We start from the raw sequence: 24,335 nt of genomic DNA, 5'->3' as shown, positions 1-24,335 counted from the left end.
ACTTTCTTCTGCACAACACAAACAAATATTTTTAGAAGAATATCTCAGCTCTGTTGTTCCATACAATGCAAGTGAATGGTTATCAGAACTTTCAAGCTCCAAAAAGGTAGCATAAAGTAATCCATGTTTTCAGAATCAATATAATAGGTGTGGGTGAGAAACAATACATCTCCACTTTTCTGATTCTTTCACTTCCACATTCTTCTTCTTCTTTTTTTGTTGCCGATTAGCATTCTTTGTGCATATTTATAGGAGATTTTTACTTAAAAATGTATCTGTTTCTCACCCACAGCTTCTGAAAACATAGATTTAACCCCTGGAGTAATACGGATTAATTTTATGCAGCCTTAATAGCCTATGCTTTTAAGATCTTCAAAGTTATGGCCCCCACCCACTTCTGCAGAAGATATAAAGTCATACACATCTATGATATCATGAGGGTAAGTAAATGATTATTTATTTATTTTTTACTATTCCTTTAAAGAAAATCTGAAAAAAAAAAAAAAACGTCATTCTATTCTATTTTTGTTGTCTAATTCAGTTTTATTCTCATCCACATTGTGAGATTCAATGAGATGCTTGTATGCAATGACGACAATATACTGACAGAGAATCAGAGGTTTAGATGGGACTTTCATTAGGCTATTCATATTTGTAAATATATAAATTATAGAGAGCTGTGTACGCGTAATCCTTAATAAAAGAGCCTGCCTTTTTGTTAAGGAATATCTAACAATCATTTAGAAACAGAGCTCAGTGACGGAAGGGCTGCTAATGTAGCTAACATCAATTACCCTATTATGCCCTTACTGCACTGCAGTGAATCACTTCACAATTTCAGGGAAGGTCACGTTTGGCGAGGCAGAATCCGTTTTGTACTGCGCAAAACCTCAAGTCTGGATTTAAGCCTGACGTCAGGGGTGGCCAATAGCACTTCTGAGGACAGAAATACAGCACATTTTATTGGGGGGCAGATCTTAGTGGCAACTAAATGTTTCAAAAACGTGTTATCCTCCAGGGGGCGCATGGCGGCTCAAACGGTCAAATCCTTTATTGAGTCATATTCTAATTTCAAGACGTTTTCATTTTATTTCACTGGAGATAATTGTACACTGAAATGTACAATAGTTTAAAATTTTAAATTACATAGAGTGTTAACTGACAGATATATGAAAACATACCCAAACAATATCTATAAAACGATGTTAAAAACAAAACTCATCTAATAATCCCAAATGAATGTGATTGGTCTTTCCTAAACATCGCGGAGAAAAGTCACAAGTACCAGATGACGACACCAGTCGTGCGTTGTGTCAAGCAGCGGTCTATCTTATAATTCATATCTGAATAATGACACTGGGGAACATTAATAGCCACTGAATCTACAATACACACTGAAAGGTTAAAATGATAGAATTACTATTTGGACAAATAGTTTCTGACCAATTAAAAACAACGTTCGGACCTCTAATCCCCGCCCATTTTGTTTAACAGATTTATGGTCCCTGCCATTCTACCGGTTTATTCTGTTTATTTGGCGCTGATAGGCATCCGCATCCCATCTCTCAAGTGCTCGGAGAACAGAGGATACAGGGATGATGATAAACATACCGAGAAACTTGTCAAATAGAGAGCATCTCTCTCGGCTTTGAAGGCGTGATTTACGCCGCAACATGGCAAAACGATGCTGACCACGGGAAGAGAGGCAGAGAGCCTTGTAGAAGGACCTCAATAGCAGCTTGTGTCTGCAGACAAAACAACGACTGTGGGACTCTGTGTGAATCTTATAGGGCATTAAGAGCACCAACTAATCCTGTGCATTGTAGAAAAATATAGAAGAACAAACAACGGGTATTTTTGCACAAAGAACACGTCGCTGCTATAGGATTGCAATCATTCAGTGTTATTTTAATTGTAGGCTGTATGAAATGGGAGCTCTGACAAGCCGTCAGAATGCCGGAGTGGAGGAGGTCGATATTCAGTCCAATTCTGTGTACAGATATCCACCCAAAACCGGTGAGGAAAAATAATAAATATTCTATCTTAATATATAATTAAAAAATAAAATTATAATAAATAGTAGTAAACGAAATAAAATAAATACTATGAGAATATACATATACGATACACACACACACACACACACACACACACACACACGCATATATATATATTCGTATTATAATTGTTGTTATTATTATTATTGGCAGAATAAGTTAACAGTAGAAGTATTAGTATAACCTGTGACACTACCCTGTAATAAAAGTCTGTTAGGCCCAATGGAGAAACTCAAGCTTGTACAGATTGAATAGCCTAATTTTCTTGCTTTGAAATGAAGGGGTCTTTTCAACTTACCCCCAAAGAGACTGGGCCACCACCCACTGTTACTTGGTCAGCAAGTCTGTCAGGCCCCTGGTCAGCCAGACCCATAGATGCTTGCCTTTACATTGCTATAAAGCGCATCACTCCCAGTAGTGCTGTGTCTACTGAAATATGTCACAATAAAAATAATAAAACTTCTTATACATGTTATTCTTCTACGCTAGCTTCTGTTCTGTTACAGCCACTTTGATAACTTGGCAGTGCGATACTGCAGATATTATTGACTTTTGTATAACACATTGCTTGCTATGCTCATTTGTCAGTCGCTTTTGGATAAAAGCGTCTGCTAAATTACTAAATGTAAATGTAATTTATAGCTTGCATGTTTTTATACTCAACATTCAGGAATTAAAGTGAATCGGAAGCATCATTGTCTACTGCAGGGCAGGCAAAAGTATTTAGTTATGATGATGATTTTGGTTTGGATACCTTCAGGTAACTTAACACGTTACGTTAACTTAACACCTTTGTTTTCTGTGACCATTCCTGTAGGTTTAGGAAATGCAAAACACTCAATCAAGCTTGGGAGATAATGGGCTCCAATGACTGCTTGTTTTACAAATCTTAAGAAATTTGAGCAGACAGACAGGGCTAACATTGAGAAGATGAATGTTGATATGTTAACAACAAGTGAACAGATACTCTATATGTGCAGCCTGGGACATGTTCCTGATTCTTGCTACCTGATGCTCCAGTTTTGTGCTTGTTCATCCATCTACTCTTGTGTCTTTCTGTGGCAGTATAGCCTGAATTCTCTGCCCTTGAGCTTATCTTTCTTTAATATTGTTTGTTTCTCTAGTCTCTTCTATATGTGCCTCCAAAATAGTTATATCTCTGGAGGAATGGAGCAGTTAGTTTTATTTTGCATCTGATTGGTCATTTATTTTGATGATTGGTCTGACCCAATCTTCATTTATTATTATTTATTGGTTTAAAACTAATGTAGTCAAGTTGCTTCTGTCATGTCACATAATATTTTTTAACCATTTAATTTAGATGTTGAGTAAAGCACATATGAAGCCCCTATTTAGGTTACCAGTCAAAAGATTTGTAGGTGACAATAAGTGCTTTATCATGTTGATAACATTTTGGAATCAGGAATTCTGAACATTTTGCAACACTGTTGTCCCTGTCAAATTGAATCTTCATGATCTGTAATGATGATCTGTTCTTTACCATATAGGAAGTTATTTTGCTAGCCATTTTATTATGGGAGGAGAGAAGTTTGATTCAACTCATCCTGAAGGTTACCTCTTTGGTGAAAACACTGACCTCAACTTCCTTGGCAATAGACCAGTAGTGGTAAGATTGTACTTAAATTCCTGAACATATTTAGATTAGATTTAGCCAATTGGGTGTGATTATTATATAAGGTCATCACACCAGTAATTGTGTTCAATTCAATAATTGTATCTTGTGCTATCTCATTTCCAGTTTCCATGCATTGCAAAGCATATAAATCATATGCATTTTTAAAATAATTGATTTAGAAATGTATTCCATTTAATATGTATTCAAATGAATGCATACATTCACATGAATATACACAAAATAGCCTTTAAAATAGATATTTTCATTATATTGTTGACTTGTATTTGATCTTCTTAGAGCTGTCATTCAGTATGCAGGGTAGTTTACAGCAAATTAATGTTTATTAGTGGAAACTTGTATAATTTACTGGATTATATATACGTGTACAAGTGTAATTCAGGCCCAATTTGCCACTTGTAGTTGGGTAACAATTTACAGGTTTAATTTGTTAACTTTTGTTAACTACATTAGTTAACATTAACTAAAAATGAACAATACTTTTACAGCATTTATTCATCTTGGTTAATGTTAATTTAAGTGTAGACTAATGAATCTTTAAAATCAAAAGTTGTATTTGTCAACATTAGTTAATGCATTATGAACTAACAATTTTATTTTTATAAACTAACATTAACAAAGATTAATAAATGCTTTAATATTATATTGTTCAATTGTTAGTTCATAATACATTAACTAGTGTTAACAAATGGAACCTTATTTTAAAGGGTTACCTTTAATTGTATAGTCGTTCTTTTATCCTGATTTTGATGTCTATTCTTGTTTATTAACTGCTAGGCCTGTCTGTAAGCAGATAGGCTTCTAGACTAGTGATGCTGTGGATTTAAGCAACGGCTTACCGCAAATAATACAGAGAGCCACATTCATGCTAAAGTCCCAGGAGGGAGGGAGGGCAACAGGATCACCCACCAGTGTTGACCCACAAGCTAAACACTCGCCTGCTGTTTCTCCGGCACGTGGATGTGCACACATGTATCAACACAACAGCTTGTCCAGAGATCAGTGTACACCTTGTACTGTGGCTTTGTTTCCAGATTATCTTTCAGTTTCACAGTAGATCGGACGTGTGCTTTTGATATGTGATCTGATAAAACAGGGCAAAATGCTCCTCAGAGTCTTTTTGCTGTGTATTATAATCAATTATTTCTGTTGTTTATGATTTGTAGTTCCCGTACAATGCTCCACCTCCTCAAGAGCCAGTCAAGACCCTCCGCAGTCTCATCAACATCCGCAAAGACACTCTACGACTTGTCCGGTGATATTTCCCTTCCAATTATCTTTACTACATCTGGTAAAGCTTTCAAAGGATTAGTTCCCACAACTATGAAAATTCTGTCATAATTTACTTTACCCTCATTTAGTTTTAAACACATTTTACTTCCTTCATGGGTGATATACCATTAGCAGTGTTACCAAATCTCTCAGGGACCTGGTCTCAGGGTGTGAATCGTGGGGGGTTTTGGGTGGGTTTGACCCCCCTAATCAAGGCTTGAACCCCCCAAATGTACTCGTAATATGAAGCGTTAATTATAAATATGTACATTTCTATAGCTGTGCTTGATATTAAGTTGTAATCTGGGCCACCCCTAAAATGGGTCATACCATTGACATTGCCTGAGCAGATCAATTGAATGCGCTGAAAAGAAAAACGCTCGTTCAAGGACACACATTCATTCCGTGCATGACAGAACACAACGAATGTGTCTAAATTCTTGTGGTCAGTTGAAAGATAAAGTTCACCCTCTCTAACTTAATGCTGATGATTCAAATGCATAAGGCAAGCTGTCTGCTGAAATAACGAAAAATAACCACTAATCTAACAACAAAGCTGTCAATGAGACCGTTCCGTTTGTTGCTATAGGAACAATAATAGGCTCAGGGCGTGTTTTCGCAGAATCAACATTGGCCGGTAGAAAGAAAAAGAAAGAAACAAAACTAGTGCTCTTTTTGAAATGAAAATAAGATAAATGTTCTCAAGTCCTACAGAATCCTAAAAAAAAAAAAATGTAATCCCCTTTTCTCTCCAATTTTTCATGCCTAATTCCCACTGCTTAATAGGACCTCATGGTGGCACGGTTACTTACCTCAATCCGGGTGGCGGAAGACAAATCTCAGTTGCCTCCGCTTCTGAGATAGCCAATCCGCGCATCTTATCATACTCTCCGCGATCCACGCACAACATACCACGCGCCCCATTGAGAGCGAGAACCAATAATCACAACCATGAGGAGGTTACCCCGTTTGACTCTACCCTCCCAGACGAATTTGGTTGCTTCGGAGACATGGCTGGCGTCACTCAGCACACGCTGGATTCAAACTCGCGACTCCAGGGGTGTTAGTCAGTGTCAATACTCGCTGATCTACCCAGGCCTCTGGTCAGAATAACATTATTAAGAATAATGAATAAATAACTCATTTATTTATTCAATAAATATCCTGATGGTATATATTCTAACAACCCTACTCACAAATGCACTTTTTGAACCAATAAAATGTTTCTTATTAATTGTATTAGTAACTCATTACAGTAAGGTTATGTCATGTCTTTAACATTACACAATTAATTAACATGAAAAATAAAAAAATGTAATCATGGTATACGGTGTGTCAATTTCTACATACACTAATACAGTTTAATATTAACAATTAGTAATTTAACATCATTAAGAACTAACATTAACTAACAATGAACAATATTGTACTATAAATTAACACAAACCAAAAATTCCAAGATGAACAAATGCATGAAATAAATATTAATTATTATTTCTTGAAACATAATTTGGAATGTAATACATTACATGCCCATGTGTTAACATATACAACCTTAACGTAAAGTGTATTTAATCATAAACCCCAACAACAACACCACCAACCGCTCCGCCACCGCTCTGATCCCCCTGAATTCATTTTGTAATTCGCACCCTGCCTGGTCTGGAATAACAAGCTAAGGGACTTGCCTCACATAACAAAAATAAGTGAAAATAAGCAATTACATTTTTTTCTTGTGTGGGGGTATTATCAGCATAGAATTCATAACAAGAAAAGTATACAGTAACTTATATAAAATGATATCTTTTCAATAAATATACTGTAAATATATACCCAAAATATTTCAAATATTTCAATAATACATCTGGCCATCTTAAATCAATTAATTGTCAAAATCTCTCTGTCCTGCATGCATGCACACACTGCTTGGGCGTGTTTGGACTAAATGTCATCATACACAGGCAGAATTATTTTATTTAAAAAATTTAATATTTATCGAATAATTATTTAATTTGTTTGTTTTAATTACAGATCTGCCTCTCGGTCAGAACCCGGCAGCATCAAATCTGTATTAATGTATTATATCTTACAATAATTCAGTAAATACTAGGAAACATGTCTTCTCCCTGTATCTGGATTAACCGTGCATGTTTACATAGTAATTATATATACTGTAGTTGTCTAAAAGATTTTTAGCATGTCACAGAAGGATACATCCACAAGGTGCATTAAGGCAAAGAAATGTGTGATGCAGCGGTTTCCTTCAGAACTTCATTCCTTTGACATGCTTATGTTCAACTAAAAAGAGAGACCCATTTTTTGGGCAACAGAATTTCAAAGATTTACTGTGATAAACCATTTAGACTTTGGTTTCATGAAAAATAATATTGGAACAAAATTATCCAGTTATTAAGCGGTAACCAACATTTAAAATAACATTTTCACTCCGGAACAATGAAAAGACGGTTACATTCTGCTCCAAAACAAAATTTTTATTTTTATTTTCGTACCTTGGAACATTTTCAGTCGCTGATTGTAATTGCATACTGGTTTTGAATGACATAAAGGTGAGAAAATAATGACAAAATTTTCATTTTGTGGCTATCTTGTCTTTTAAGATATCTTTTATATGCTTCCATGTTAGTCACATAATAATCACAAAACTAGTGTTTTAATTGTTAAATATATGATTAACATTTTTCAGTAAATCTTTACTGGGCATCCAATAAAATGTGTCTTTTTGACTGCAGATGTAGTGAAGACATGAATCTGCCTGGACAGGATGTTGGAAAAAGCCACAGTTGCTACAATATTGAGTTTTCCTTTGATGCTGACACACAAGTTGCCATTACTATATACTACCAAGCCATTGAAGAGTTTCACAATGGTGTGCCAATGTAAGTTAAGCATTAATCACAAGTTTCCTCATAGTTTTTTTGTATTTATTTACAAAACACTTTAAACTCAACCTTTGCCACTTGATCAGAGTGCTGCAAGAACGGAGTGACAGCAAATTTGGAGGTTTTCATTTGTATTGCTCGATGCATTGTGTATGTTGACAGATACTTGCCGCAGGACAGCTCTCTGCAGTCAGAGACGGTTCATTTCAAACGCGGAGTCTGCCAACATTTCTGTTTGCCCTCCCATTATGTCAACTTATTAGAGTGGGCAGATGAGGAGGTAACACTTTTGTTAGCTATGTCCTTTTGTGTTTATGTGTGTTTTGATTTTTCTGAGAGAGGTTAAATAAGTTAGATTGGAATGGAAGTCATGCATCTCATTTAAGAATTCATTGATTTATTCATAATGCATGTCCTTTTGGTTTAATCTACTAATTGTAGTTTGTTGTTACACAGCTTTTGTTTGACATGGATAGAGACATCTACCCCATGGTTGTACAAGCAGTAGTGGATGAGGGAGATGGTGAGTTGATGTCATTATTGCAATCATCTGTCAAAAATGCCCTATGTCAGTGGTTCTCAGACTTTTCAGGCAAAGCACCACTTTTGATCCAATCAGAACATCTAAATGCCACATAATCACAACAATTGTTTTCGGCAATGTGCAAATGTCATCCGAGTCCAAGTCCTGGACTCGAGTACTACAACACTGCTGGTTACTACTGATTGAGAACCTCTGTCCTATGTGATTTCATAAGAAACTGGAAACCTATTGCTATTCAGCATCTGCACCACATGTTTTTTGTTATTCTTCAGAGCACTTGGGACATTCCCATGTTCTTCTTGCAACCTTTGAGAAGGTATGTTTTTTGTGTTTATAAAAGAACTGTAGTATATAGACTTATGTCGTTCATGATCTTAATGCCTGTTTTTAAATTTGCGTATTCATATTACCTCTATATAGAAAACATGAACAATAGGAACTGCATACAGGTTTCTCATAATATTTCTTTCCTTTTCCCCTAGCACGTGGATGGAAGTTTCTGTGTGAAACCTCTGAAACAGAAACAAGTTGCAAGTGCTACATTTTTCTAGTTACTGGATAAGAATTCCTAAAGCATTGAATAAGAAAAGAAAAGAGAACAATTAAAACATAAGGACAAGTTAGATTAAATGGCTGCTATTAGTCTTACTTGGATTTGCCAAGTGTTTCTTAATATCCCAAGGTATATTTCCAAATTATCCAACTTTAATCTCTTAAAGGGATAGTTCACCTAAAAATTAAATCCCCCCATATTGTTCCAAATCCTGTATGACTTTCTTTCTTTCATGGAAGAAAAATAGAAATGTTAAAATGTTAGGGACTGACAGTCTTATGGTGCATTCACATACAACGCGTATTTGTGCGAATTTAAATTTTTCAACTTGAGTGAAAAATATGCATGCCGCGTTGTCACAAAAGCCTATTAGCATTGAAATTGTCTGGATGTCACTAACGTAGTAGCATAAGTTTAAACATTTTTTGTAGCGTTGTGTGGGCACACGGAATTGTACAGAGACCGGACGAAAAAAGACATCGCTTGGTGGAAACTGAGCGAGGAAGTTGGACTACCTGGTAAGTTCTGAAAATATGCGCGTCTACTTGATTCCAGCTATTGGTTGTACTTTACTATGAACCAAGTCGTAGAAGCCCCTCCTTCTGGCCTTTTCCGGAAGAGAAGGGGGAATACTCGCGGGTTCAAGCACATTTATAATCCAAATTTTCTTTGCGTTGTATGTGAACACACCATAAGTCACCCCTTTGCTTTCATTTTATGTAAAAAAATAAATGCAATCAAAGTGAATGGTGACTGAGGTCAACTCAGCCTAACATCTCTTTTGTGCTGAATTTATCTTAGGTGGATGGTGTTAGTTACCTGTTGCAGGAAATCTATGGTATAGAGAACAAATACAACAGCCAAGAATCAAAAGTAAGTCATCATCCACATTTACAGAAAGAAACAATTCTTTCTGGTATGAAACATTTATTCAAACTATTCTCAGTGTAATTGTTACCAGAAATGTCCACATTAAGGCAGAAGTACAAGCTCTGTCACTGCTTTAATCCCTTAATTAGTATCAAAATGTTACAGGTGGCTGAAGATGAGATTAGCGACAACAGCGCTGAATGTGTGGTGTGTTTGTCGGATGTGCGGGACACACTGATCCTACCCTGCAGACACCTGTGCCTGTGCAATGCCTGTGCAGACACACTGCGTTACCAGGCCAACTGTTGCCCCATCTGTCGATTACGTAAGCACCAACTCATGTACCAGACTCATTCTTTATTGTTTAGAGGTGAATTGTGTAATTTTATTACACTTTTTGGAATTGCATTAATAATGTATGCTTCAAAAAAGTTCTCGAACTCTCCCCACATCTGCAATTGTTTGGATAAACAGATCGTACCGCCCCAAACTCATGCAATTGTTTGATCCAGTGTTGCTATGTCGGGCTGGTCGGGATTCTTAAACATAAAAAGCACCACAGAGCCACAATGTTTGCCGTTTTCTGGGGATTCAACCTCATTCATTGATTAAAAACTTTATTTATTCATGAAATTATTTGTCTTGTCAGTATAGAAACATTGACACACATTTTCCACAAAATACATTTAATTAAGCAGTTCATCCAAGCGTGTGTTGTTTTCATTGTATTGTTTTGGCTAAAATCTTTGACTTTCCTGCAGCATAAATGATTTAAGATGTTCTTCTTTTAATCCCTGTAGCATTTCGTGCCCTTCTTCAGATCCGAGCAATGAGGAAAAAACTGAGCCCACTTACTCCAACTGGATTCAACCCTGTCATTACCTCCCAGACCTCAGATTCAGAGGAGCACTCGGTAACATACTAAACCTGCTTCATTCCTGTTTGCTTCACAGAGCTCATACAGTGCTTTATTCATAGCAGCTAAAAAAATTTGTTCAGGCAGCCTAATCTGGTGCATTGAGGCCAGCATTTCCTACAGAATGATGTCATTGCAGTGGGAGAGCCCACAGTGTACTTGATTCTGATTGGTAAATTGCTGCATTCTGTTGTCAAATATTTTTTTATAATGACAGATAAACTGTCGATTTGATTGTTGTCCCTGGCAACCAATCTCCCACACTGTGCTAATTTTATGTCTCTTGTGACACCCTGTGGTTTCTTTCTTCTCACATAAGAAAATAATTGTAACTAATAAATCAATATTTTAAGTCCATTTATTTACTTATTTGTAAGTAGCAAAGTATTAAAGGAATAGTTTTACCAAAAAAGAAAATTCTTCCATCATTTACTCACCCTCATGCCATCCAATGTCTTTATTACTTTCTTTCTTCTGCAGAACACTATTGTAGATTTTTAGAAGAATATTTCAGCTCTGTAGGTTCATACAATGCAAGTGACTGTTGACCAAAACTTTGAAGCTCCAAAAAGCATGTAAAGGCAGCATAGAAGTAATCCATAAGACTCTTTTTCACTGTACATCTTGCCATTGTATCCTCTATGCACAGTCACGATTTCAAGCTCAATTGCATTTCCTTGTGCTTGATGCATACGCAGAGTGCTAGATGACACTAGGAAGTGTAATCGAGCTTGAAATCATGATTGCCAAGGAGACTGCAGATGTCAAGAGTTATATTTTTTTCTGTTCTTATCCAAAACTGATCGGATAACTTCATGATTCTGGATTCTGGATTACCTTTATGCTGCCTTTATGTGCTTTTTGGAGCTTAAAAGTTTTGGTCACCATTCACTTACATTGTATAGACCTATAAAGCTGAGATATTCTTCCAAAAATCTTTGTTTGTGTTGTGCAGAAGAAAGAAAGTCACACACATCTGGGATGACATGAGGGTAAGTAATGAGAGAATTTTCATTTTTGGGTAAACAATTCCTTTAAGCATGATATTGTACTTTCAGTCCAGTACAATATTTGATCACCCTGTCAGGGTCTATTTGTGATGACGACCTGCTGACTGTACATTATCCCTTACTTATTTTGCAGTTCCCAGTCTTTTATTTCTTCTAAGACTGAAAACTCACAACTCTCATGGCGCAGTAGATTAAGTAGTAGTGCATTGCCACTGTTGATAGATTGTGAAGCTTCTAAGCTGTACTGCTCTTCATGGCCACATTAATGTTTACTGCAGGCATCAGAGCACATCCCACCAGGCTATGAAGCTGTGTCCCTGTTAGAGGCCTTGAATGGGCCCCTGAACCCGTCTCCATCTGCTCCTCCAATTGAGGGCCTCACCAGGGGCCATGTTTCTGGATCTGTGCCCACATATGCCAGTGATAGCCACCACACGCCCACACGCCCCCTCTCTCCACTAGAACACTCTGTCAACTCTAGCCAGAATGTGAAACACAAGAAGAGTGTCTCTAAGTAAGTGAGCCCTAAGTGAAATATTAAGGCATTGAGCACAAAGTGGTGTTGCATTTCAGTGTTACTGTACTTAAAAAAAAAGATTTTTTAATTAATGTCTACAAAAAATTGGCTTGGTATTTTGAAAATAAGGCTTCTTTTTTTTTTTTCATGTGAAGGTTAAATTATGGCAGGTATAAAAAAGGCATATGAGAGTGGATGCTAATCATGTATTCTGGTATATCTCTAGATCTCTCTCCCAGAATTCTTCAGTGCTGCCAGAGGAGGAGGACGAGAAGTCATGTAGTGAGATGCAAACGTGCAGGAGAAAACTGCATGCAGAACAGCAAGAGGTAAAAACATCTCCAATACATCTATAGCATTTATACCTTTTACAATGATCAATCCAAGCATCACCTAAATGACAAAGTTATGTTACTCATGTACATAGCATAAAATATATTTTAGGCATATAGTTTTGACATCATTATAAAATATTAAGTTATGTTAATCTTAAGGGCCCTTGATATATATGATATATATATATATATATATATATATATATATATATATATATATATACACACACACAGTATGTACAGTAAATATTATATTATATTTTGTTCTGTATTCTGCGGCAGTCTGGAGTGACTCCAGAAAGTGACAACCTCACCCTGTCATCTTCGGGAGCCATAGATCAGTCTTCCTGCAGTGGGACCCCTCTCTCCTCCACTATCACCTCCCCAGAGGGTACAACTCTTCAGTGCACTTAAGTTAACTCACTGTAACTTGCACCAGAGCACCCTCATTTACATTTGCTTGTCACTTCCTCTCTTGTTAAGACCCAGTTAGCAGCAGTCTGGCCCAGTCTGTGATGTCAATGGCGTCATCTCATAGCCAGCACTCTCAGATCAGCACTGACACACTATCTTCCATGTCTGGCTCCTACATGGCTGGGGCAGAGGGAGAAGAGCCCCTTGAGACCCCAGCAGAGAGCAGGGCCCCTTCCCAGCATGAGGGTGAGGTAAGGGGGTTGAATTCCTGGAAACAAGATATTTCATTCACTGATGCTTGCTATCTTCACATGCTGTCCTGATTCTGATAGTATATTTTTTTCACCACCCCATCATCAAACAACATTCAATAGACTTCTAAATGGACTTGGAAAAAAGCTTACTCAATTTCACACACGTGTATTTATAAATAGAAGAGCTTAATCATTGTTACTATATTACCACTGAGTTACTGTGGTAACAGCATGGTTAATTGCATTAAAACTATTGTTTCTGCCAAAACAAAACATGGTTACTACAATATTAGTAATACAGTAATGTAATCTACAGCTGTGGCCGAATGTATTGGCAGTGACATACATTTTGTTTAAAACTTTAGCAAAGTTTGCTGCTTCAGTATTTGTAGATAATTTTTTAACATGTTTCCATGGTATGCTGGAAAACAATGATAAGCATTTCATAAGTTTTAAAGGCTTTTATTGGCAAAAACATTGAATATATGCAAAGAGTCAATATTTACAGTGTTGACCCTTGTTCTTCATAACCTCTGCAATTTGCCATGGCATGCTGGATATTCTGGATCAAATTCTAACTTATGGGGATCCATTCTTGCCTTATTAGTGCTCGGAGTTGATCACAATTTATGGGCTTCTGCTTGTCCACTCACCTTTTGAGGATTGTCCACAGGTTCTCTATGGGATTAAGATCCGGGGAGTTACCTTGCCACAGATTCAAATTTTCAATGTATTGATCTCCGAGCCACTTCATTATTACACTTGTCTTGTGACATGGTGCTCCATCATGCCGGAAAATGCACGGATCATCACAAAATTGCTCCTGCATCGTTCGGAGATGTTGCTCTTGCAGGAAGTTTTGAAACAATTCTTTATTCATGGCAGTGTTTTATAGCAGAATTGTGAGAGAGCCCACTCCCTTGGATGAAAAGCAACCCCACATACGGATGGTCAGGATGCTTCACTGTTGGCACGACACAGGACTCATGGTAGCGTTCACCTTTCTTCTCCGGACTATTGATTTTCCAGATGTCCCAAACAGTCGGAAGGGGCTTCATCTGCTGTCCAATCTTTGTACTTCCTGCAGAATTTCAGTCTGTCCTTGAAGTTTCTCTTGGATAGAAGTGGCTTCTTTGCTGCTTCTTGAGCACCAGGCCATTGTCTAAAAGTCTTCGCCTCACTGTGCGTGCAGATGCACTCACACCAACCTGCTGCCAATATTGAGCAAGCTCTGCACTGGTGGTGACACGATTCCATAGCTGACTCCTCAGGAGGAGACGGTCCTGTTACTTGCTGGACACTCTGGCATGTCCTTAAGCCTTCTTCACTGTAGTTGAACCTCTCTCCTTGAAGTTCTTGATGATCCAGTAAGTGGTTCTTTCAGGTGCAATATTCTTTGCAGCAATTTCCTTGCACGTGAGGACATTTTGATGAAAATCGACGATGGCTGCACATCTTTCTTTAGAAAAGAAAGTTACCATTGCAAACAAGAACACAATGATTGGAAGCACTTCTTCCCTCCTTTTATAGCAATCAGTCTGCTCTTATAATCAAATCAGAATGATAGAGTGATTTCACCTACATTTTACATTTACATTTATGCATTTGGCAGACGCTTTTATCCAAAGCGACCTACAGTGCACTTATTACAGGGACAATGCCCCTGGAGCAACCTGGAGTTAAGTGCCTTGCAGTGGTGGTGGCTGTAGGGATCGAACCAGCAACCTTCTGATTACCAGTTATGTGCTTTAGCCCACTACACCACCACCACTTCACCTGACTAGTACTCGTTCACACTTTCCCAGGTGCTGCTGATATGATTAATGAATGATGTTAGCTGGTCATTTTGTGCCAGGGACAAAAAACAGTGAAATTTGGGTTTTTGTGATAAAGTTCCTTTTTTTGGGCAATGAAGCTTTTTGCAATTATTTAAAATGCATCTGATCACTCTGCACAATAATCTAGAAATAATGTGAATAAATACCACAACACCTGAAGCAGAAACGAAACACAAAATTTATGCCACTGCCAATACTTTTGGCCACAGCTGTACACACAACGATGCTGAGCCATGGGAACGAGTCTGATCGACAGACCGTGCCTCTAGATCAAACTGTTCTCTGCACTCCTCGACAAATCAACATTTATATAAAATTTGAAAAGTAGTATTAAAATAAATATTAAGAGTGAAAACAGGAAATCAGATAGGAAAATGAAAATAACAGATTCAAACCGCGATGGTTAGGACTACAGAACACATTCACACACAGTCCTTACACCCCACACCACTGCAACAACACCTATTGTTTTTTTAGTTTGTTTGTTTTCTCCCAATTTTGGAATACCCAATTCCCACTACTTAGTAAGTCCTCGTGGTGGTGCGGTTACTCATCTCAATCCGGGTGGACAGTCAATCCACGCATCTTATCACGTGGCTCATTGTGCATGACACAGTGAAGACTCACAGCACTGGAGGCTCATGCTAATCTCCACGATCCACGCGCAATTTACTACACGCCCACTGAGAGCGAGAACCACTCATCATGACCAAGATGAGGTTACCCCATGTGACTCTACCCTCCCTAGCAACCGGCCCAATTTGGTTGTTTAGGAGACCTGGCTGGAGTCACTCAGCACACCCTGGATTCGAACTCACGACTTCAGGGGTGGTAGTCAGCGTCAATATTCACTGAGCTACCCAGTCCCCAGCAACACCTTTTGTTAAGTTTGTTGTATATTTCTGTGGTTTTACCAGACTATCAGGGTACAAATAGCTGCACATTGTGGCAGATGCTATTTATACTGGGGTGTAAATAGACACTCCAAATATTTTATTGGTTAAAATGGGTCTTTGTCAGTATAATCTTTATACAGTAATCATGAGCAGCTGATGAAAAGTAATTAAACGGTATGGAAATTAATTGGTAAAAATGTGTGTGAACCATGTAACAAAATGTGGCAGGTTCAAATGATGAAAGGGGTCTGAAATATCTATTGCCATTGTGCAAAAAGTCAAGCATCAAGCCATACTGTCCCAGTAACTTAACAAATTACATGTGACTATAAATGAAAATGCTATTCTATGATTAACAATGCAAAGTCATTTTCACACACAGTACATTTCACGTTACCGTATGGAGCAGTTTGTGCAAATTAAAATGTGCACTTTACGTGGAGACCATAATTAATGTGTCCTCTGCAGGAAATCCCCAATGAGCCAAAAAACTTTGTGGCTGCCATTCTTGAAGAACAGGATTCAGAGGTGAAACATTAAAACAAATTGTCCAGTTCTAAAGCCAGCTAATTTATCCTAATCACTTACTTCCTTTTTATACCAGTGTTAATTATTCAGCTGTGTCTTTTACGTTCCTTAGGGAAATGATGTCACTGAGGAAGATTGTGGATCTCCCACCAAAGAACAGGGTAATTGTTACCTCTACTAGGATGATTATTGGATGTATTTATGACATCTCCATGTAGATTAAGGAGAAAGAACACTGCAAACATGTGATCTGTAGGTGGTACTTCATCCACAAGAGCTTATAAATCTGCCTACACACCTTTTGTTAAAAAACTTGTGTTTGCAGGTGAGCCAAAGGTTGCTCGCAACAAATATAAAGTTCACATTTGAGATTTTCATGTTTTATTTATTCAGTCCACAGACAAGCACATTTGGCATCTGAATTTCAAAGACATATCCGGTATCCAGCCTTCTACTTATTACCATGTAGTGTAGGGTTATTTTAAAGGGATAGTTCACAGATCAATTAAAATTATTTCATCATTTACTCACGCTCATGTTGTTCCAAAGCGATATGACTTACTTTTTTGCATGGAAAACAAAATGAGACATTAGGCTGAATGAGAATCACCATTCACTTACACTGTATATTTTGTTCATAAAATAAAAGTTAATGGTGACTGAGGCTGTCATTCTGCCTAATTGCTCCTTTTGTGCTTCATGGAAGAAAGGAAGTCATGCAGGTTTGAAAAAAAAAGCATGAAATGATGACAGAATTTTCCTTTTGGCTGAACAATCCATTTCACTGGATTACTGTAATATTTTTATGTCAAGAGACGTTTTCTGTATTTATGCTTTGCTTTTAGTGTTTTATTTTATTTTTATTCTTAATGTCTTGTAACTGAATTACCATTTTGCATAGACATTGCTGCCTCTCTTATTTCTTATGTTGTGTGCATAGTTGGTGTTCATAATGTCAGCAAATGAGAGTTTGTATCAGGGCCTTTATCAGTTGTGTTCCTGTGCATGCACCAATCGCATCCGCTCTGCTTTCATATGACTATATGTGCATACGCCACCGCAGTCATCACTTAACCGCTGCCGAGTAAAATCCTGCGCCCCTCACCGCTTTGCCCCCTTAATGCTGCTTTTACACTCCTCTGCTCTGCCTTGGCTGCTCTTGTTTGACCTCTGACCTCGCTTGCAGGTGGGCGCAGGTGGAGTGAGGTCCCTTGTCCAGAGTTTGACAATAACAATCAGGGGCAGTCTGACACCCACTGTATGACAGGCTTGGACAATGAGCAGCCTCCTGATGGCCGTTTCGCTGGTGAGTGGCAACCTCTGGAACATGGACTTTCTGATTGGAAGGGATTGGGTGAGGTTGTTTCAAGGTGTCCCTTTAAATTAATAATCTGAATTTTAGTCTTCGAGTCTCTGGTTCTGAAACCCTACTGGCTTTCTCTGCTCATGCACTCCCTTACATTGACCCTGCTGTAATTTTGTTTAGCGTGAATTGGTACAACATGGCCTTTATTCCCTCCTCTTTTGTGTTAGTGTGTTTGTGTAAAAGAGAGAATTTATTTAGTGTATGACTTGTATGTACTGTATCTCTCTGGGCCATAATAATGGTTCAGTTCATGTTCAGTGTCTGCCAGCTCAAAGTAGCTTTGCATCCCCCTTCACTTTGTTTATCCCTTCGTGTTTCTGCCTAAACAAGCTCTTCTGCTAGCATATTCTATCAATTCACAACTATGTTACTGTCATCCAGATAAATTATTCTCTCAGAAAGGATAGGAAGAAATTCTATTCATCATGACTACTACCGGTCACAAGATACAGTGGCCCCAAAACGTATTTGGACACTTGAGCCACTCATTAAAATGCATGAATGTCATTGCATTAAATACAACATAATACCAAAGCAAGGGCATCTTCAAACATCTTATAAGAAATTATGACCTTTTCTCAGAACTAACTTTATTTTTCATTTTTACAAGTACTTTTAACCAACTGATTTCAAGGTAATTTTAGTGGGTGTACAGTATGAAGTGAGTTTCCCTCAATAACCAGAGGTTATTAACAACGGACATGTTCTACTAAGTTTTACAACCATCCATCCATCCATCCATCCATCCATCTTCAACCGCTTATCCGAAGTCGGGTCACGGGGGCAGCTGCTCCTGGTTAGTTTCAATAAACTGCTTTACAGGTAAACTTAAAGTACAGATTCCTTACAACAACCCTGGACACCATCATCTTCTCTCATCACCTCAGTGCACAAAGCTTCTCCTTTTTCTCTCTCTCTCTCTCAATCAACTCTCATTTTTTTGTGGATGGTCGATTCTCTCGATGTGCTGTAAATGTGCTCTGTTCTCTCTTTCTGTCTTGTTTTTTTCCTTCCATCATTTCCCATCTCTCGTTCTCCCTATCTTCCTGGATGTCTGTGGAATGGACAGATGAGGACTCGTGTCCTATGCACATTGAGGAATAGGTATGGATTTGAAGCAAGTTTAAACACAACCCTGCTGAAAAGACCAGCAATGCTGGTCACCAGTTTATGTTGTGTGTTGGGTGCTGGGCCCCAGCAAGGGTTGTTGGTGTGCTGGTGACCCTACCAGGCATTTAAACTAGCTTAACCAAACTCATAAGAAAGACTATGCTGGTCTACCAGCTAGACCAGCACCAAACCAGCACTTACCAACGTAAACCAGCTTAGACCTGCATGGGTATTGCATGCTGGTCAAGCTGGTCTTTGAAGCAGGGAAGGCACAGAAGTCGGATTCACAAAGAAATCTCTGCCTTTTTAGCATTCACTATTGTCATCAGTGAGATTCTTTATGGGTTTGCCCTTTTTACCTTTTTGGGTTAAAAGAGCCTTTCATCATTCAGCTTGAGATGCATGGTAAATTTTATATGAGGGACCTTTCATTTATTAATAAATCTTGTAAATCTCACAGAACAATTGATAAAGGTGCCTTGCTTTTAAAGCCGAAGTGTGTAAGTTTATACGCCACCAGTGTCACCAAAAGGAATAGCAAAAATGATTATTGTTTTCAAACAGGTTTCTTTAATACTCCCCCTCTCAATCTCACACCATTGACTGAGACAATGTTTCTGTGTCTGGCTTGTTGAGGTGCTCAAACTAACAGAACAATGTTCTGATTGCCTCACAGTGCCACAAAGTTTACAATTTTGGGGGAAATCACCCTACAAATGGCCTATTTTTAGTTGTCTCTTCATATTAAATAGAAGAAACTACAGTATTTATAAATTTAAATAACACACTTCACCTTTTTCAGCAAAATTAGCCTCTTGAGGAACAGATTTTAACATTGATCTCCAAAGGATGATCCAATTCAAGAAAAAGGTCTAGAGAAGTTTTGATATTTTTTTCTTTATCCTATATATCTATCACGCAATCCCATCACTATTTTAGCTTTCAAAATGTCTTCATACCCTCTTTATTTCACCACTTTTTATTTCTTTGTTTTTTTTATTTCCCCTCTTTGGCCCTGTCCCAAATGGCACCCTAGCCCTTGTTGTACTCTTATGAATCTACTGTCTATCAAATGGGCTGTTGTGCTATATTCCCCTGTAAAGTCTGCATCTGTAGGGGCTCGACAAATCTGTGCATCAAAGCCAAATGTAAAGGTGGCGCTCATGAGCATGCTCCTGAAACTAACATGATAAATGGGAAAGCCTACATTTCAAAACCAAAAGTCCACATGATGTGTGCCATTTGGGAGTGGTCCTTTTTTTTAATCCTGCTCTCATCTGTAACTTTTCACCTGGATTCTCTCTGTTCTGTCTGTTAGGTCTGTTATACCTTGATGTCTATCGTCATGGTCAGAATCCTTTGACTCAACATGTGTCCACCAGCAACATCAACCTTGAGGATCAGGGGGTCACCAATATAGTGGCAAACCCCAAGAACAAATCTCATCGTGGACCCCTTGCTGTGTGAAATTCTCTGTAAACCTCTCTGTTATCCTCAGTCCACCAGGCACAGACCTACACCTCTTCCAAAGAGGGATAGGTTCCTCTGCCTTCATGCCATCTATACCCAAACTTGTGTCCACTCAAAGTCAGACTGCAGAAATCTCCTGATTCAAATCCCAAAAGGGTGTTGAAGGATGTACTATGTGGTTTCCCCTTTCCATTGTGATAGATATTTTAGCACTCTTTTGGTGTTGATACTTATGTAAAGCACCATGTTTACACCAACACTCCACCCACTCATGTGTGGAGATGGAGGGATGACTCAAGCAGCTCTGATGAAAGCCTGAAAAACAAGGACACGGTACAGATTCCAACCTCTGATCCGAGCAGCATTTTAGTTCTTCTCTCTTAGAGAGAAGTCTAATTTCATGTCAGGGCTGTGTGACTATGCTTTGTGAACTCTCAGATAAAACATGTTTTGACACTGTGCTATAATTCACCAATCGTATATAACGCCTATAAACAGTGTTATGATTTGAATAGTCATCAAATACTGTTATCTGAATCAACGGACCCCTTGGGACTTTCCTCATTAATATCACTCTGCATTTGCATGAATCTCCATCTTGATATAGTACCTGGGCACAATTAACAACATTTTCAGGTATAGCTTTGAAGTTAAAATCAAAGTGAATACATATTCCCTGTTTAGTTTTTTTTGTATTTGGTATATTGTGCACTGATTAATCATTCACAATATGATCAGGAACATGCATTAAGAAAGTAAATAGGGTTTTGATTTCACGTTGACTTCAAAGGTGCACTCAGCACTTACAGTGACACCTAGTGGTGTGGATGAAGTATTATTAAAAATCAATAATTTTCAGTTACAAATATCATTGTAGAAATTCACTGTTCACAATCAGCCATGATTAATGTAATCCAACAGTGAAAGTGTCCAGTAGCAAGACAGCTGAGATTAAGTGAGGAGTATTCATCTGGTCATGTGATTCTATAATGGCAGTCCCCATGTAGAATAAAACAGCTTTTATAAGGTTACTGATATGACTAGAGTTCTCATCTCATGTGAGTGGTCAACATATGTTTCAAAATTACAATTAATTTATTTAGAAGTCAAACTTTTTTAATGGGGAAGAAGTCATCTAGTGCACCTCTAAGCTTTCTGTATCACCATTACTTCACTAATCATCACAAAAACTCAGTTGTTACTTTGCCCTAATTTATTTTTAAAACGCCATAATCAATCCTTCACAAGATAAACTTCAGAGCAATAACACATATTTGCTCACATTTCTGCCCTTGTCAGTTTGCTGCAGCTAATTTTGAGCTTTACGTACAGCCCTACATGTCAAAAAGACACAAAGCTACTGAGCTGCCTAACCTGTGTTGCACATCGTACTGGCCACGGAGACGCTACTGAACTGCTTTCTGCAGAGCCTTCTGAAACCTTTTGTACAAGGGAAATGCTTGAGAAAAACTGCTCATGAGGTCCACATCTGTGGTCATACCTCAAATATTGCTATGCTAACTGTTACAAAGCTAATGTCAAGCTCTTTGTTCATTGTTTAAAAAACAAGTATTAATTTCATGTCTTAGGTACAATCTTGCATATACCGTATATTCTTCAATTAGTGATTTTGCACCTAAGACTTTAGTATTAAAAGGGATAAACCCTGAATGAAGCAAAGCTGAAGTAGCTCTTTAGAAGAGTGTTGTTGAACTGATATTGACTGTTTTACCAGGTACTTGTCAGTGACATTGGGTACCATTGATATGTTTTCCTTTTGAAAAGTATATTGCACTTTCCCATATCTATAGGGGTCTCTTACTGAAAGTGTTTACTAAGCTCCATTTTCCTTTGATTTGAAAAGACATACAATGAAACTGCAAATGTAGGAAAGACATTGAAAAGTGTGCCACTAACTTGAAAAACAATCAACAGCATTCAGTTTTTGACAGTTTTGCCAAACCGAATGAACAGTATTTAAGCTACCTTTCTTTTATGTTGCACCAGTGTATTGTAAGTGAAAGATTTTCTGTAAGTAAAATAATCAATCACAGATCTGTTTTTTTTTTTCTTTCTGTGGGTTCTCTTTCCAAATCCTTAAGGTGATGTGTGTCACTTTTACACACTTAACCTTTAATATCATTCCCCCAAACTCTTTAGCTGAGCCAGTTCTCTTTATATCATAAGAACTTTTCTGGACTATCTGATATGCTGATCAGATTCACAGTACAATCATACAGTATAGTCAGTATATAATCTCTCTTGAAATGTCTATTGTACCTTGAGAACCAAAAAACTTTTTCCTTTGTGTGGAAACTTTTAATTTTCTATTTTTTTTTTATGTTAGCTTAGCTCTTGTTATTGTTGTTATTGCTGTTAATTGTGTTGTTTATTGCAGTATACATTTAAATAGTGTGAAATTGATTCATTTCTAGGTCAATGGGACATGCACTAGTAGATTTTTCCCAGTTGACTGCGAATATGCGGTGCATGTGGTAAACGCATGGTAGTTGCAGTCACAAGATAATGTGAATCCTCCACCACCTTTACATTTGCACTATTCATCTAGCCCTTCCATACTAAGCTTGCATCACTGTGTAAGCAAGAGGTACTGAATCACAAGACAAGCAATACACTGGTATAATAGCATGTTGACAATACAGATAAACATAGCCATGCATTGAATGTTTTACAACAGAATGTCAGATTTACCTGTAACGCTTTGCCTGAGGGTGCCAGAACAGTCTGTGACATGCACTGAGCATGGATAAAGTCAAAGGGTTTTTTCAATTTCTGTATTGCTTTTGTGATTCTATTCTGTCCTCTTTCTGCACCAGGAGGAGTGACTGTAATCTAATGATACATGAGGAATGGGTTGCATCAGTATATCACTTTTATAGAATGAAGATTACTTCATGTACAAAAACAAAAAAACAATAAACCCTTTCTGTAAAACAAGATTTGTTTGGAGTATGTTATTGCTGGATGATTGATTTTTTAAATATATGTTGTTTTTTTTTTTTTTGCCATTTCCAAAAGTGAACACTTATTTTAAGCTGTCCCACAGAAAACACACAGATTATTGTCTAATTTATAAAACAGTCACAGGCACCAGAGTTGGGATTGGGAGGCAACTTGTGCAGTTATGCAGACTGGGAACCCTTTTTAAATGTTATTTACTGTATTTGGCAAATGCTTTTATACAAAGCAACAAAGCATCAAGGGCAAACGTCCCTGGGAATCATACCCATGACCTTGGCATTGTTAGTGCCATGTCTCCCAACCTGAATAGGAGGAACATTTAAAATCCCTTATCTTTTCAAATAAATGAGCTACTCACATAATGCAATTGTATTTAATTTGCAGACAAACTAAAAGCAACTGATAGTACTTGTTATTCCTCTGTGATCAACAATTTCAACTCCCAGAATCATGGCGCCTGTCCATCAACCACTCAGCACAAACCCAATCTATGATTACCTCCACCAACATAAAAGACAATAACGGGAGTTAATGTCACATTTGTGAAGAAAAATGGCATTCATTACATATGACAAAGCTTTACTGGCTCAAGGGAATTATGTTCTTCCATATTTTTGTCAATCTTCCATCCATAAGTGTTCTCATCTTGCACTATTACATAAACACAGGGTGTACCAAAAGTGGGGCCAGTTGTCAATGTTCTGCTAACCAGAGGTGATGCCAGACGGTTTGACTCTGAGATTCAGATATGAATTCCCTCACTTTTTGTGTCTTCTGTCTTCTGTTTCTAAAAGGTGAGTAACGCTTCCATTCTTTTTCTCACAATGGTAGGATGTTATGAAAGTGATA

The 24,335-nt window shown here is 37.7% G+C and overlaps 1 protein-coding gene across 2 annotated transcripts; it reads left to right on the top strand.

Annotated features, from left to right (window-relative positions):
* The first annotated feature begins 1,550 nt into the window (after nucleotides 1-1,550).
* LOC127633239 (E3 ubiquitin ligase RNF157-like) lies at nucleotides 1,551-23,449 on the top strand. 2 transcript variants are annotated; one of them, XM_052112180.1, is made up of 20 exons: nucleotides 1,551-2,016; nucleotides 3,566-3,684; nucleotides 4,878-4,966; nucleotides 7,734-7,880; nucleotides 8,046-8,163; nucleotides 8,340-8,406; nucleotides 8,700-8,743; nucleotides 8,910-8,957; nucleotides 9,782-9,853; nucleotides 10,016-10,175; nucleotides 10,651-10,763; nucleotides 12,055-12,290; nucleotides 12,520-12,622; nucleotides 12,911-13,019; nucleotides 13,112-13,293; nucleotides 16,499-16,558; nucleotides 16,671-16,719; nucleotides 17,745-17,864; nucleotides 18,994-19,028; nucleotides 20,353-20,491. In XM_052112180.1, the coding sequence occupies exons 1-19, from the start codon at nucleotides 1,929-1,931 to the stop codon at nucleotides 19,026-19,028; spliced, it is 1,959 nt and encodes a 652-aa protein (XP_051968140.1). In that variant the 5' UTR covers nucleotides 1,551-1,928; the 3' UTR covers nucleotides 20,353-20,491. The 2 variants fall into 2 exon arrangements, with proteins under 2 accessions (XP_051968140.1, XP_051968139.1); XM_052112179.1 differs by lacking the exon at nucleotides 18,994-19,028 and having other exon boundaries at nucleotides 20,353-23,449.
* The last annotated feature ends 886 nt before the right edge of the window (nucleotides 23,450-24,335 follow it).

This window comes from Xyrauchen texanus, chromosome 40 (genome assembly GCF_025860055.1).
Source record: "Xyrauchen texanus isolate HMW12.3.18 chromosome 40, RBS_HiC_50CHRs, whole genome shotgun sequence".
NCBI classification, from domain to species: domain Eukaryota; kingdom Metazoa; phylum Chordata; class Actinopteri; order Cypriniformes; family Catostomidae; genus Xyrauchen; species Xyrauchen texanus.
The sequence above is the reverse complement of the archived record's forward strand: the minus strand, read 5'-3'. Positions and strand labels throughout refer to the sequence as shown.